Source organism: Podospora pseudocomata, assembly GCF_035222375.1.
Source record: "Podospora pseudocomata strain CBS 415.72m chromosome 1 map unlocalized CBS415.72m_1.2, whole genome shotgun sequence".
Lineage (NCBI taxonomy): Eukaryota > Fungi > Ascomycota > Sordariomycetes > Sordariales > Podosporaceae > Podospora > Podospora pseudocomata.
In genome coordinates, this window is record NW_026946364.1 from 269,724 (window position 1) to 284,122 (window position 14,399).

The 14,399-nt window shown below is 51.9% G+C and overlaps 7 protein-coding genes and 1 non-coding gene across 8 annotated transcripts; 2 read left to right on the top strand and 6 right to left on the bottom strand.

The window, feature by feature from the left end:
• Positions 1-43: 43 nt before the first annotated feature.
• On the bottom strand, positions 44-636 carry QC762_100175 (uncharacterized protein; the record flags this gene model as incomplete). The annotated part of the gene is made up of 2 exons (XM_062884390.1): positions 44-332; positions 389-636. The coding sequence occupies 2 exons, from the start codon at positions 634-636 to the stop codon at positions 44-46; spliced, it is 537 nt and encodes a 178-aa protein (XP_062747281.1).
• Positions 637-1,498: 862 nt separating this feature from the next.
• Positions 1,499-3,897, bottom strand: QC762_100170 (uncharacterized protein; the record flags this gene model as incomplete). Its single annotated transcript, XM_062884389.1, has 5 exons — positions 3,813-3,897; positions 3,525-3,751; positions 2,827-3,328; positions 2,383-2,764; positions 1,499-2,325 (listed from the first exon to the last, which is right to left on the bottom strand). Exons 3-5 carry the CDS (start codon positions 3,106-3,108, stop codon positions 1,499-1,501), a joined length of 1,491 nt encoding a protein of 496 aa, XP_062747282.1. The 5' UTR covers positions 3,109-3,328; positions 3,525-3,751; positions 3,813-3,897.
• Positions 3,898-4,679: 782 nt separating this feature from the next.
• Positions 4,680-6,325, bottom strand: QC762_100160 (uncharacterized protein). Its single transcript, XM_062884388.1, has 2 exons — positions 5,063-6,325; positions 4,680-5,007 (listed from the first exon to the last, which is right to left on the bottom strand). The coding sequence occupies exons 1-2, from the start codon at positions 5,652-5,654 to the stop codon at positions 4,859-4,861; spliced, it is 741 nt and encodes a 246-aa protein (XP_062747283.1). The 5' UTR covers positions 5,655-6,325; the 3' UTR covers positions 4,680-4,858.
• On the top strand, positions 6,120-8,102 carry QC762_100150 (uncharacterized protein). The gene is made up of 6 exons (XM_062884387.1): positions 6,120-6,144; positions 6,198-7,040; positions 7,112-7,319; positions 7,376-7,485; positions 7,549-7,661; positions 7,723-8,102. Exons 2-6 carry the CDS (start codon positions 6,536-6,538, stop codon positions 7,870-7,872), a joined length of 1,086 nt encoding a protein of 361 aa, XP_062747284.1. The 5' UTR covers positions 6,120-6,144; positions 6,198-6,535; the 3' UTR covers positions 7,873-8,102.
• Positions 6,156-6,227, top strand: QC762_0026660. The gene has a single exon. It is a non-coding gene; the product is annotated as a tRNA-Thr (tRNA).
• Positions 8,103-8,321: 219 nt separating the features above from the next.
• QC762_100145 (uncharacterized protein) lies at positions 8,322-9,663 on the bottom strand (the record flags this gene model as incomplete). Its single annotated transcript, XM_062884386.1, has 4 exons — positions 9,146-9,663; positions 8,738-9,037; positions 8,552-8,664; positions 8,322-8,471 (listed from the first exon to the last, which is right to left on the bottom strand). The coding sequence occupies exons 1-4, from the start codon at positions 9,216-9,218 to the stop codon at positions 8,322-8,324; spliced, it is 636 nt and encodes a 211-aa protein (XP_062747285.1). The 5' UTR covers positions 9,219-9,663.
• A 768-nt stretch (positions 9,664-10,431) lies between these two features.
• QC762_0026680 (uncharacterized protein) lies at positions 10,432-11,945 on the bottom strand (the record flags this gene model as incomplete). Its single annotated transcript, XM_062883158.1, has 2 exons — positions 10,432-11,517; positions 11,568-11,945. 2 exons carry the CDS (start codon positions 11,943-11,945, stop codon positions 10,903-10,905), a joined length of 993 nt encoding a protein of 330 aa, XP_062747286.1. The 3' UTR covers positions 10,432-10,902.
• Positions 11,946-12,038: 93 nt separating this feature from the next.
• On the bottom strand, positions 12,039-14,295 carry PHR1,CRY-2 (Deoxyribodipyrimidine photolyase; the record flags this gene model as incomplete). Its single annotated transcript, XM_062884385.1, has 2 exons — positions 12,039-12,585; positions 12,638-14,295. 2 exons carry the CDS (start codon positions 14,293-14,295, stop codon positions 12,039-12,041), a joined length of 2,205 nt encoding a protein of 734 aa, XP_062747287.1.
• Between the last annotated feature and the right edge of the window lie 104 nt (positions 14,296-14,399).

Consider the following 14,399-nt stretch of genomic DNA (forward strand, 5'->3'; position numbering starts at 1 on the left):
CAACCCCCACCACAGATAAAAGCCCATTGGCTAAAACATTTATCTACACAGCCTCAAAAGTCTGACTGCCAACATAAGAAGTAGGGTTGGGCTGAGCAACCCAGTCGGCCGCGGGGCTGAAAAAGTCCAAGATCACCGAAGTCCCGATGACGTGAACATCCGACACCACGATCCGGTACTCGTTGAACGGGGTCTTGTTCCACCGGAGGAACACGAGAGGGTCGCTGCTCGAGGTCCAGTGGCCAGAGTTGGCGGGGATGGTGCTGCCCGAGGTGGTGTGCGAGAAGTTGACGGTGATGTTTTCGGGGAGGAGGGTCAGGGTGGCGGCGTAGCTGGGGAGTTTGTTAGTCGGTGTGGAGGGGGTGAGAAAGGGGGGTTGAGGACTGACGAGCAGGAGGTGGAGGTGCAGGTTGCTGTGAACTTGGAGAAGCGGGCAGAGGTGGAGTGGCGGGCTTCGATGGCGGCCGGGGCGGGAGCAGGAGCAGGAGCCGCGGTGGTGAGGGTGGTGAGGAGGGCCAAGGGGGCGGTGGTGAGGAGGGTGGTGAGCTTCATTTTGAGAGTTGGAAGTGAGCAAGTTGGTTGTGTCTGTTGGTGGTGAGGATGGTAAAAGAAAACAGAGGTGTGGTGGGGGAACATGGCCTTCTTATAGACGGATCTCTTCCACGCTTTTCTCTCCTGAAGAGGTTGTTTGTCATGGATTCTCAGGGGATGCCATGTTGACGCTTGGGGAGCTTCAATAGTGCCATGTAGCCTGTTCCTTTGTAAGGGTGTTGCATGAGGCTATCCTGGTGGCCTGCCTCACGAGTCCATTGTTTTGCACGCAATGCAATCCAGATCACGCCCAACTTTGGTACGACATGCTCATTCGCACTTTGCCCCTGGCACTATGCTACATGTAGGAGTCCTGTTTTGGTTGGTAACTGGGCTAACCTTTGGCAAGACCGGCTGCTCTCGAAACTTGAATATGAGGCAGCTCCCAGCACAACTGGAGTCAGTCCAATACTGCTGCTAACGGATCACTCGACCAACTTGACGGCGTCTCTCCGAGTGTTGCTCTGTTGTCTCATAGACTGTCCCTCAAAATGGTGAATGTGGTAGTCCCCCATACCTATGCGATAGTCTGACATAACTGTGTGACCAAAACGCGGGGGTTGACCTCCTCTCAGTTCTAGCGTGCCTCTGTCAGCTTCATGTTTAGACATCTCACCGTCGGGGAAAATGCAAGACAAGGATGGCACAAGTCCGAACCTGTCACTCACAGGAATCTCTAGCTTGGAAACGTCTAGTGTCAGCCCTAGGAAGGCTCCCCGGACCAATTCAAGTGTGGCGGACATGTAAGTCACGATCCTACCCGTCAACTTGTAACTGATAGGTTCTAGTGGTCTTTTGAAAACCAAACAACCCACCGCCACAATGACACACCGAACGGCATTCAACTTCCACCGAGAACCCGAAGAGCATGAACAAGAATAGAAAACATTTGTCACCAAAGTCACTACTACTCCTTTGTGATAGTAACCCTCGTATCAACCCTAATCTTGTCGTCCGGCACCGCAGCCCCAGGACTTAACCTCCCCGTCCTGAGCATATAATCCATCCGAGCATCCTCCCCCGGCCGACTCCTGCTAACCGGAGACCTCGGGCTGACAGGACTAGAACTCAAGCTTTTCCCCCTCTCAACATCCACTGCCCACCCAGAATCCGTCCCATCCCTAATCTCCACATACCGATCATGATTCCCCCTCACCCCCATCGCTCCCCCATCCACCACCCCAAGCCAATGTTTGCTGTTCCTCCTACTCCCTCCCTTTTCCTGAAAGTTCTCCGACTCCTCCCCCGACGACCCCAATCCCTGGAATCCATACTGCAAATCCGTCGGACTGGCCAACGACCCCAAGTCATTCCGCACTCCCTTTGACGGCCTGCTCCCAATCGTAGGAGGCCCTCGTCCGTTGATCCGCCCCTCCGCGTAATTATAATACTGGTTGTTATCCCCCGCACCACTCTGCCCATTCGACGATCCCGATGCCCTCGAGCTGAGAAGCCCAGGGAAGAACTTGGCGATAAAAGGTTTCAACGTCATGACACATGCGCAAACAATAGCACCGTTAACCTCAACCGCGGTAAGATAGCTGAGCTCGGCGGCGGCGTAGGTGAAATCAAGGTCGGTCTGAACCCGAATAAGCTGCATCAATCGAAGGATAGAAATAAAACAGACCAAGAACCCAAAACCAAACACCCCCGACAATGCCAGCTTCTGGCGGCGAGGGAGGCGGATGGACCAGACAACCGGCATGGGCAACAAAAAGATCAAAAAGTCAGTCACTATTTCCCCTTGTTAGCTGTCTCTCCCCGAGAAATAAACCCAAGGCAACAACAAACCCATATGCATCCCCGTATTGCTCCACCAAACACTCTGCGCATGGCAGTACTTTTTCTCCACGGTAAAATCCCAATAGCTATTCAGCGGTATACACGCCGTAAACGTCGCCAGCGCCATGAACAGGTGCGTGATGATCACAATCCCGAGCAGGATCTGCCCCGCCAACCTCGCCCACTTGAAGGTGAACAAATGGATATACAGCAGCAGGATGCTGATTTTGGAGAAGCAAAGCGTGATAAGGTAGAACAAGATGCCGTACCAGGCCGCCCGGCCCCAGGCAATCGCAGAGGGGGTGTCGTTGGGGTCAAGATCCCAGACGTGCTGACCTGCGCCGTGTGTTGCTTGTTCAATCACCCCTCCGCATGTTGCGCCAGCGAATATCTGATCATGGCCTTGTGTTAGAAAGTGTAGCAAAATTCGCACAAAGCTAGACGTGAAAATACCAAGGCAACAAGTATACTCCAATCTGAGCCCCCAATCACTTTGATCAGGACCCCTCTAGTGTAAAATCGGAGGGCCACAAAAAGGGCTGCGATGAACCAACATATCGAAGCCGAGGCAATGATATTGACCACAAGAGAGTCATGGGCTAGACCTGCAAAGTCGACTACTGGGGCCCCTGGCGGCGGCGGCGGTGGCGGTGGTGGTGATGATGATGATGATGATGGCGGAGGTGGAGAATCTGGTGAGGGGTTGGGTGGTAATGTGGTGGCGGTGTCAATCATGGTGATTGACGACTATGTATGGTAGCAATCGATCCAACTTTGTCCTGCTATTCGCCCTGGACGCTCCAACATAGTGTTGCAACCATACACACTAGGAAAGCTTCAAGTCCCGACGGAGTGGTTTGACAGCTTCTTGGTTGACCTTAGCTCGTGGGGTAGGGTAGCCGGGGAGGGAACACAAAACGAATGTCGGTTTAGAAAGAATGAAGCAAAAAAGGGTCTGAGCTGGGGTATATTTGGCTGCTATCTTAGCTGACTATATACCAGACACGGATACATGAACACGGCAGCGGGCTGGGAAACTTGTGCATCTGGGGTAATTAAAAGACGAGATGGAGGGTTGGGTATCCGAATATGCAGCTGCGGAATGAAGAGTCTGGGGTCGAGCAAGCAGAAGCGGGGCAGAGCAGGCATACCGAGAGGTATCTGTCAAATGGCAGAGACGGGAACCGATGTGACGTTGTCTCGGTTGGGCCAAGAACTTCTTGGGGAGAGGAAGCAGAAGTTCGGTTCCGCCTGAAGATATAACTTCGGCAATTCTCATGCTTGGGCAATAGGGAAGATGCGCACGGACAGGGACGGACGGCAGCGAGATGGTGGGTTGGGCATGTTGCATGGGGCAGTAGTTTGGTACTGTTGGTGCCTGTCAGCGCTGTCAGCAAGCCCCGAACCAAGGTATGAGGGATATCCAGATATGGAGGGGCCGGATGGACGAGATCGGCGGCGGTGGAAGCATATGTGATCTCAAGATTACAAAAAGTTCGGATGACACTTGAGCCAGCGCAGAAGTGCAGGTTGGATCATGCGGCTAAGAAATGACGTTTCAACTGTTCAGGGCCAGGGAACAACGGGGGATCTGAGGGTCCGTTGCACAATCGACATTGCGAGGATCTCACCTGAAAGCGACGGGACAGGGTAACTTGATAGAATGAGGAATGGTGCATTTGGTGCATTGGCTGTGGCGCAAATATTGAGCAAGAGAAGATGGGAGGAAAGTTCCCTCGATGGGTGCCTGTCAGTGCAGACGAAATGCAACCCTGCAGCAACTGCCATTAGCAAAACAGCTTATTATGTGGGGACCAAGGAAAGAGCACTGAATGAAGATGCATTGCTCTGTGTAATCAAAAGAGGCATTCTCAAACCAGACACACTCCGGGTCTTGTATCTGGCCGACCGGCCGGATAAATCAACAGAAGAAAGAATTGCCCCGGTAACCACAACTGGGAGCTGTTGGTTGGTGGCTTCGTAATTGGCCTCTGCGATTGTAGCTATTGGAGGGGCAATAGCCGGCAGGCACTTTTCAATATGTTTTGATTGCCCCCTGGTAGCGAGGATGATATGATATTAAACTGGAACTGCAAAAGAGATGGCGCACAGATGGGAACTTCATCAATAGTAGGTAGGGCCCTTGTATTATTATGTCCAGATATTCAGGTTTTCTTACATTATTATTTTCCCGTATTCATCGCATTGGCCTTGAAGGAGAGGTACTGAGCATGATTCAAACAGGACTCGACAAGCGTAACCTATCAATGATTGTTCAAAGCTCTGCAAGAGAAGAAAACCACAGCCAACAAAGATAAGGGTATTACTCGCTAGCCTACGTATATGTACCTGCCTATGCTCTCTTGCATTTGCTGCCCTTTTATTTTTGTACTGCCAGCTGCTTTCACCTCTACTCAGCACAAAGAGACAGAATCTTGTTTACATGGCAAAACCTTAATCTAAAGATAACTCTTACGACCAACTCTCACACAATAACCCTCCTCTCACCTTCTTTGACGGGGTAAAACTGGCCAGCCTGCCCTCCAGGATTAAACTCCAACCCCTCAAGCGCCATAATGTTGACAAACTCCTTGTCAAAGTTGTCCAGACAATACCTCGCAATCATGTCGATACCTATCCACAAAGGTTAGCCACCGTTATCAGTTCAGCACCGAGTTTGGAAACTTACCAGCCCCCGCCCCTCCCGCTGTCCAGAGCTCCCCCTTGCCATCCCCCCCCTCATAAGGCTTCTCATCCACCACCCACCTTTGGTAAACCCACTCGGTGCCGGGAAATCCCGCTCGCGCCACTGGCAAAAACTCCTTGTTGGTCGTCACCTTCTTCCCCTCCAACAACCCAGTGGAAGCCAGCCACAAGCTCCCAATGCAAGTCGTCATCCACACCCTCGTCTTGCCCCAGGCCTCCTTCATGAACCTGTCCGCTGCTTCAGGTCTATGGGTGGGCAGCGGGCCGCCAATGAGGATGATGTCAAGGTCCCTCGGACAGTCATCATAGGTCACATTGGGCAAGAATCTGAACCCACCGATGGAGTTTGGCAGGGAGGCGTTGGGGGGCGTGGTGGTTGCCGGTTCGAGGGAGGAGGCGATGTAAAAGAACTCAATGTTCATTGCGTGAGGGGTAAAGACTCCAAACTTTGGGTCGAGAGGAAGGACCTGGTTCAAGTAGCTGGCCGAGAGGTTGCCGAAGAGATCGATGCCCATGATGTCGGAGAGCTGGACTAGCTCGAGGAGGACGCCGATGCGGAGGGTTTTGGGGGACATCTTGGTCTTGATGGAAGCGTTGATGTCGTTGGTGAAATGATTGAGTGACTGTGTGTTGATCAAGATACTCGAGCAAAAGAAAGGTGTGGATGGGGGACTTACTTATACCATCCTGGACTCAATTCCCTCCGTTGTTGGCCGGACCGAGCTCACCGCGCGGCGAATGAACCTGTCGTGCTACGGACGTACCGCTGTCGGAGACTAACAGAGACCGTTACACCTGGCACCGGAGTCCGTTGCGAATTCTGAGGTGACCTACCGAGTGCACTCGGAGCCATCCAGTTTGGCCCCGAGCCCAATCGGAGGTTACCTGCATCGTGCACGGTGTAGGGAAAGTAAGAACACGGCGCAGGTAGTCTTTACCTCTATTTAGGGCCACTCGCTCAACCCTAACCGACAGTAGCTAGAGCCGCACAAAGATGTAACCTTCCTGAACCACAGACTCCACCACAGCATGAAGATGGAGTCGTCAAAAATGGAGTTCCAAAAAGCAAGTCTAGATGCCCACAGCCAGAATTGAACTGACGACCTTGTCATTACTAGTGACACGCTCTACCACTGAGCCATGCGGGCTAATGATTGGTTGTTGTTGGTAATGTTGGCGGATGATGGGCTTCTGAAGGTGTTAGAATGGGATGTCAGTGTTTATGTAAAAGATAAGATGGGGAAATGGCAGCATTGGTGCTGCAAATTTGATAAGCCATTGGGCGAAATGCTCGAGTGACAAAAAGGCAAGAGCAATGGAAGGAAGGGGATTGAAGGGGATCATCAGGGTCCGTGCTGCTGCTCCTGTCAGCCTCAGTTCTCAAAGCGGCGGACACGTAAGCACGTGACTGCGCGACAGCCACCCGTTCAGGGGCGCGCTAAAGCTTAAGTGGAAAATGCATTTCTTCTGCTGCCTGTTTGCATCAAGTTGCGACGACATCCCATCTCATCAACCACGCAGCACCGAGAATCTGGACGCCATGGCTATTCTCCCATCCATTCCTGGTCTCACCGTGACAGTGGAGGTGGCAGACAGACCCACGAAAGAATATGACGACCCCGACGCGGATTCCATGCAGATTGAGATGCAACGTGAAGAGTTTGATCACCACGCCACCCCCGACCTTCCGTACGTCATCAAGTACATTGAAGCCAAACCTGGGGCCTTTTATCATTACCGAGTCAGCATTCAGCCTCGACGATTTCACTACGTATCCGATCATGTTGGCTTCACTGTCGTCAATGACGGCCGCGAGACAGGCATGACCCATTTAACATTTAATGATCGTGTCGAGAAACTCGGTCTCAGCCTCGTAGAGCGGACAGTGGGTTCGACGGTGTCACGAACTCGTGGGGGTAGCTACATCAATCGATATTTTTGTTTTTCAGCTCTCAATGTTGGTAGGTTGACTTTCCGTGGAGGGGGTTTCAGACGTTATGGGAAGATACTCACTAGGTGATAATGATGGCAGTCGAGTCGGACCAGTTCACGACCGATCAAGTCAAAAAGCAGACCGCTCGAGCGAAAGAGACCGGGGTTCTTAAAGTCCATTTGTATCACATGGACGTATCTGAAGGCTATAAGCCGCAAATAATCAGTGGTTCCGGCACCGAGAATGAAACGACAGTGACCATGGCCGAAAAAGCCCTCAAGGGCAGGGCTGTTGACTGCGTCACGAGGTTTGTCACATTTCTGCCATGACAACTGAACCCAAATGACTTACAGCTGTTTCTAGCTCCGTCGTTCGCCCTCGAGCTGATCATCCTGGGTTGTATCCAACAGACAACTATCATGATCCGAAAAAACGCCCCTTTGCGGTTTTTGAGTTCCGTTATCGTTCGAAAGGTTAGTGCAAAACAAAGAGCCCGAGTTTGCAGCTAGCCCGTTGCTTACCAGATGTTTTTTCAGAGGGTCTCATCAAAGAAGGCATTATTCCGCGGCCATCGGTCTCCGGCGATATCAAGGAGATGAGTGAAACAGAGGTTCGACGGAAGTTGGCAGAGCTTCTGGAGAAGCAAAAGGTGCGAATTTGAATGCGCTCAAATTTGACACTGATCAGGCGTAAAGCTGACAACAGAATAGTTTGGACCGGACACGAAGCCTGCGAGGCTCAAGCGCGAAGCTGACAGGATGGAAGTGGACGATTGGGCCCCAGATCCTGCCTTCGAGACTCGGTACAAAACCCGGAGATTATCCCACGGCCAGATGGAGATTGATCTCACCGAGGACTGATGAGCTCGGTGAGGGAAATCTGTTGGGTGTTTTGGGACTGTGTATTTTCAGTGTGTCTTTTCCATGGGTGCATTATAATGGACGGATACACCTATAAAAGGCGTTTGGGGGCTTCGGGAAAACCATGTCTTTGCGCTTGGGATGGTAATATCTTCGGTCATGACTAGCATGGACAGCTGCAACATGGGTGCATGTAGAATATTCTTAATGTAATACTTTGTGTTTTGATTTTGGGGCTGTCTACTATCGCAACCGACTCAACGTATGGTGGCATCGGTCTTCTGGTGTGTTGACTAGGTAAATCAACAATGAGAGCAAAGAGATGACATAATCCTGGCTACTCCCATAATCTCTGTGTTAAAAGGTCACCGTTGCCTCCTGGCCCCATTAATCTGTGTCGCCGGTGAGGTCAACAAGCGTGTCTTCATCCTCGCTATCCCCTTCTGATTTCAGAATCTCTGTGCAGGACACTCGCCTGGTCCTCTTGTGTTGGTTCGTCTGGCATCGGCATGGGTCATTCTTGGAATCGTCGTCACTCTCGTCCCTCTCTCGCTTGATTGTCTTGATGTCGCGAGAGTCTCAATCTCCTCCTCTTGTTCCTAGGGGTTCAAACAACAGGGTTAGCGTCTGACATGATGATATGATATCCGTGTGGCTATGTATTCTGATGGTAGTTTACCTTTTCGCGCTTCAAAGCCTTGAGCAGCGCCTCCTTCCTCTTCTCGTCACTCATCTGAGCAACTTGTTCTTCGAGGGAGGGCTCGGGAATGATACCTTTTTTGATGAGGCCGTCTGTTTATTGAATCAGCATCATATTTGCAGACACCAGCACCGGCTTCGGTATCAGCTGAGAAATACTACCTACCCTTGAGACGATAGGGAAACTCGTATCGTGCAAAAGGTCGCTCCCAGGGGTCCATCATCGCGCCGTCGCGTAATGTTATGCTAGTCCTTAGCCGGGATAGTACAGGTTGAAAGGTGGCCCGACAATTCAAGGCTTTGCCATCAAGCGCTTTTGTTGCGGCTTGTTGCGGGATGGTTTCTGATGGCAGTGAGGAAATAGCAGTTGGCCCCTCAAACCGATTCTTTTTTCGTGACTCGATTGTTCCAATGTGGTTGAAGAGTTCGACAATAAAGGTCCCATATTTCTTGGTCTTTTTGGTTCCTTTGGTAGTCGTGTCGGAGCTTTCCGCTGCGACTACCATGCTGTTAGCATTTATGCAGCATCCGTCATGTGCCTGTTTACGGGTTACTTAGGTTTTTATTTACTCACCCACGTCAAGATTGCCAAATGTAAACGGCAGATGACGGTTGAGTCCTTTATCCCACAGCATATTGATTAACATCCCCGGCGGCGTGTTTGTCGGCACAGACGTAAGAGGTCAGGACTGATAGTGATCGTTGTACCAAACGCCTCCTCCGTGGACCTTCAATCTTGTGCCATCTACAAGAAGATGCGCTTTGACATAGCTTGTAGACTATTCGTACGTACGGTTCTTGTCCCCAGTGATGTGATAACCTAAGCTGTTGAGTCGAAAGGCGAAGCTGGCGCCAGACTTGGCCTCAATATACTTGACAACGTGAGGGGTCCCGTCATGTTCATGGTCGCCCATCAGCTTCGGCGGGAGGGATCGGGTTGTACTCCGTGGCTGTCTCACCGTTGATTTCAACGGTGACGGAAATACTGAGGACGTCGATGATCGCCATGATGGGGTCCTGGCGGCGGTGGCATATGGACCAAAGCCAAGCAGTGAGAGTCGTTGAAAGCTGCGCCAAAGTGGCAGCTGTTTGGGGAAAAGAGGGGTCGGGAAGTGGAAGTGAGGAGGAAAATTGGTCTGGCGACAGGAAGAATATTTATCTCTCCTATTCTTTGTTTACCGCCCCACAACTCCGCTGGCGACAACAGATGAGATGGAAAGAGTAAATTCCAAGATAAAGCTCATGAATCAAAAGGAAGGAGCGCAAGATTTGCCAAACACAAGCACCTCCTCATCAGGCAGAATCACACGAGAAACAACCAAGAAGTTCTGACCCGCCCCGCCTAGACTTCCTACCATACACAAGATGAACGATAGTGTCCAAGCCTCCGTCCTCGAGCAGCCTGTTTTCTCAGTGTCTGGCTAGCCGAAGACGAACACAAATGAAGAAGTGATAGGGCCAGAAAACTTTCCCCAATAGAAAGTAGTTCATCATCTCTGTCCCGATGACCACAGACAAATATCCATGGATTGTTGACCCCCCATTATATGGAACCAAAAGGACATCCTACCCATAGGGTAGGCCAGGTGGTACATATCTCTACACACTAACCTTCGTCACCGACCTGCTTGCGCCAACGCCCCCTGGACCGAGGAGGACTCCACAATTCGGAGCCGAGATTGTACTACGACCTCCAAACACTGGTTGGCAAGCGTATACAACGGTAAGGTATCATCTGTGAAAATGCACAAGCTGGTATGAATTCGGAGATGAGCAGAGAGGGTGACGATAGAATCGCAGATCAGACATTTGGCTCGTTGTGGGAGACTACTTCAAGCAACCTTTGAGCTGGAAACAATCTGAATGGCGCCATCGTGCTGATTTGGAATGTATGCTCTGATAATCTTACAGGATGAACAAGTGCAAATTCCATTAATCTGTATCGACTTTCCTGTAACCAACACCATCCGCGAGTGACAAGTAGACGACATGAAGATCTTCACCCAGCATAAAGTTCACATCCAGGTATTGGCAATTCCAGTCCATCTCCCCGCTGGCCAGAACCAGAACCATACTGCTAACAATATCTCCTTCATTGATGCCAGAGTTCCAAACCACTATCAAAACCAATGCCCATATGCACGCGGCCGCAAAGCTGCCTGTTTGCTCCGCCGCTTGGCCACTCAAACCCCGAGACAGCTCCCATTTCAGGTTCGTGCAGGGCTCAATTAAAAGGCCGAGATGTAGTTGCCTCGGAGCTAGAGCTGTCGCTAGAGGATCTCGAGGCGAAGATGGACGAATTGGAGGAGTTGACTCGGCCTTTTGAGGGAACTAGCGGGCGCCCGGGAGGGTCGAGCCGAAAAGGGAAAACGCAGGAACGGGCCCCTGGAGAGAGAAGATCGATTTGAGTTCCTGTGAAGCAGCGCTGCTTGTGGAAGGCGCAGCGGAAGACGGCTCGGTCTTGATGACTGGGGCAGAACCGCGCTTGAAATCGTTGACCTGATACTGCATCGGGGTAGGCTGGGGTAAATTGTTCATAGGGCGAACTCTGAAAGACACGTCACTGTTGATGAGAACCGAATTGCTGTCGTCCATTGACCCAAAACCAATGGGAGCATGGAAAATCAAAGAATGGCTCATACACACGCCGAGCTTGCCAAAGTCATCAGGAACTGGCTGAATGTTGAAATGGGCTCGACGTAATTTCTCGAAAATAGTTCGCTCGACCGAAGCCCAGTCCGCTTCTGCGCGCGCCCTTCTCAAGGCAGATGGAGTGAATGCATTGATGCTTGAGACAGACATTTTGACTTCATCACGGTCACGGTTGTACACTGTCTTTATGCGAAAACTGCCGACAGAATGGGTGATGTGGTTTCCACCTCGATAGCGACCCTTGCGGCGACCACGGCCGGCCGGCGGTTTGTACTCGGGCAGTGCGAAGAAGTTCTGTTCTTGCAGTCAGCAGGGCGTAGCTTAAGAGAAGCCGGGGTGCTCACCGGTTTGCCCTCGTCTTTGGGCTTCATCAAGGCTTTGGAGGTGGCCTTGGGGGGAGCCATTGGAATCTTCGACATGTCAAACTTTCCACCGGGCTCGGCCTTGATGTGGCCCCCTTCTTCCTTCTTAACGAACGACATGTTGACGTGGCTAGGCAATTGCCGTCCGGAAGGAGGATGATGAGCTGGGCGATCTGAGGGGCCACAAGAGACTGAAGATGGTTCTGGAAAGGTCGAGAGGTCGAGGTCGGAACGCAATGCTGAGAGTGAAAGAAGACGCGTGAAACCTTGCCGTTCAGTAGACTTTTGGAAGGCACGCGTGACACGGTGGGAGGTGTCTTGGCTCCTTCCTGCTGCGGAAGATGTCAGGCAGGATAACATGGCTTACCACTTCATCCCTTTGCAAGGCAAGAGCTTCGGGGTATTGGCTGGCCTGGATGAAAATGAGTTTCTGTGGTGGTTAAAAATGTTGTCTCAAAGACCGCTGTCTATTCCCTTCTTGTATGCAGCCAATGTCCTTTCTCTTGCACCTTTATGCTCAACAATGTGCTTCGGATACCCTGCCTTGATAGCCAAGGCAGCAGCCCCTCGCCCATATGGGTCGTGGATAGCCTTGCCCTTGACCTCCTTCAGCTCTGGAACCCACTTGCGAATGTACTCTCCATCAGGGTCAAACTTCTCACTCTGCAGCAGCGGGTTGAAGATGCGGAAGTATGGCTGCGGGTCCACGCCCACTGATGCCGAAAAACCCCATCCTCCGTTATTGCTCGCAAAATCGCCGTCGACAAGATGCTCCATAAAGTACTTCTCCCCCATCCTCCAGTCAAGAAGCAGATCCTTGCACAGAAAGGAAGCAACAATCATCCGGCAGCGGTTGTGCACCCAACCCATGGAACGGAGCTGGCGCATGGCGGCGTCGACGATGGGAAATCCGGTACGTCCTTCTTTCCAAGCATCAAAGTGCTCCATGTTGTAAGACCACTCAATGTTGGCGTACTCTGGTTTGAAGGGCTTGTTCATGCTGCGTATGGCTTGTCAGAAGAGAACTAGATCACTAACAGAGAGCGACTCACCAGATATACGGCCATTGGACTAGCACATGCTTGTAAAAGTCCCTCCACGCAACCTCGCTGATCCAAGTCTGGATCCCCTCGTTCCCTCCGTCGAGTTTTTTCGTATTGTTACGACCACGGGCTGTCCGAACAGCTGTCCTCGCGCTGAGTGTACCACTGGCAAAGTGAACAGAAAGGCTGGAGGTGCCGGGGTTGGAAGGGATGTTTCGGTTTTGTTGGTATTTCCCAATGGCTTGGTCTGCAAACTTGGACAACCGTTTCATTGCCTCGTGCTCCCCAGCCGGCCATAAAGCCCGAAACCGTTCCCGATCCTCCTTGCTCAGGGTCTTGTTTTCTGGTGCTGAGGGTATTGGACACTCGAAGAGATGAGCAAGCTTTTGTCTCGTGGACTCGGGATTCTTCGTTGGGGATTCAACCAGCTCCAACAAGTCTAGATTCTCGTGAACGTGTCGAACCCAAGTCCTGAACCAGGGTGTGTACACTGCATATTGCCCACCGCTTCCACTTGTCAGCCTCCCCGGCGGCACAATACAGGTATCATGCAACACATCCATGACAAGCCCCCTTTTTGCCAGCAGTCTCGCCATCCTGGCGTCCCTTCTCAGCTCGTCCACTTCGTACTCCATGTTGGCAAATAAGTGACTAGCTCCCCATTCGCTCATCAGCTCCACAATCCTGCTTGGTATCTCCTTTCTCTTCTTCACAGTCTCGACCCAGAGAGGGATATCCAGCGCCGCAAGGTCCTTCTTCAAGATTTCCAGTGTCCGCAGCATAAAGTCCACCCTCACAGGAGCAGTCAAGTGTGCCTCGAAGTCTTGCGGACTGAGGATGTACAGCGCAATGAGTGGCACGCCAGCAGCCTGAGCCTTTTGACTGGCACAAAACAGAGCCGTGTTGTCTGTTGTTCTCAAGTCCATCTTGAACCAGTGCACCACCGCCCCTGCAACTGGCGTGTTGGCTCTGTGTTCAGCTGTATCTGCCTGTGCAGCCTTTAGCAGCTCGATAGGTCGGGGCAACTCATTGTTGTTGTATGCCCTGGCACGCGCAGTGGACATTTCGTGAGGGTAGTACTTCCGGAGGACGATGCCATGTTTTTCGGCATCTTGGTGGAAGGGGTGCGGCCCTCGCAAGGGGTCTGACGACAGAGATGGTTCGGAAGGGGGTTCGGCGAGGACGGTCTTGCGCTTCTTCTCTGGAGGCGGTTGGTCAGGGTCGGGCTTGATGAACCCGTTGGTACCATTCAACGTGCCATTAGTGCTTTGCGCACCGTTGGCGGAGGGCTTTCGTTTGGGATATCTACTAGCCGGCATGATGGTGAAGTTGAGAGCTGGCCGACAGTAGTGGGAGTGTAGGTGGAGAGTGGACAGAGATGCAATACCTTGCGAGAGTCTACAAGCACGAAGTAGGAGAAACATGGGACTTTTTGTGAAAGAGGAAAGAAGGAACACTGCAAACACTTGCTTACAGCGGTGGCCCGTTTGTTTTGTGCAGCGGCACGTCAAGATTGCAGCGATCGCCAATCGGACCCCCAGCCGCCCGATCGTGGTGGACGTCATGGTGTCTCTGACATCGCGCCCCGATCCGATCCGTTTCCAGCTTCCTTTGTTAGCGCGGCACTGACCGCAGGGACACCTTGATGGCGGGAATTTTGGGGCCATCTGCTAAGACTGGCCCCTGAGCCAAATGCCAATTGATGGAAATAGGTAGGTAAACACTTCATCCAGACACCATGCACACTGGACGAGTCAAGGTAAAATGTAAG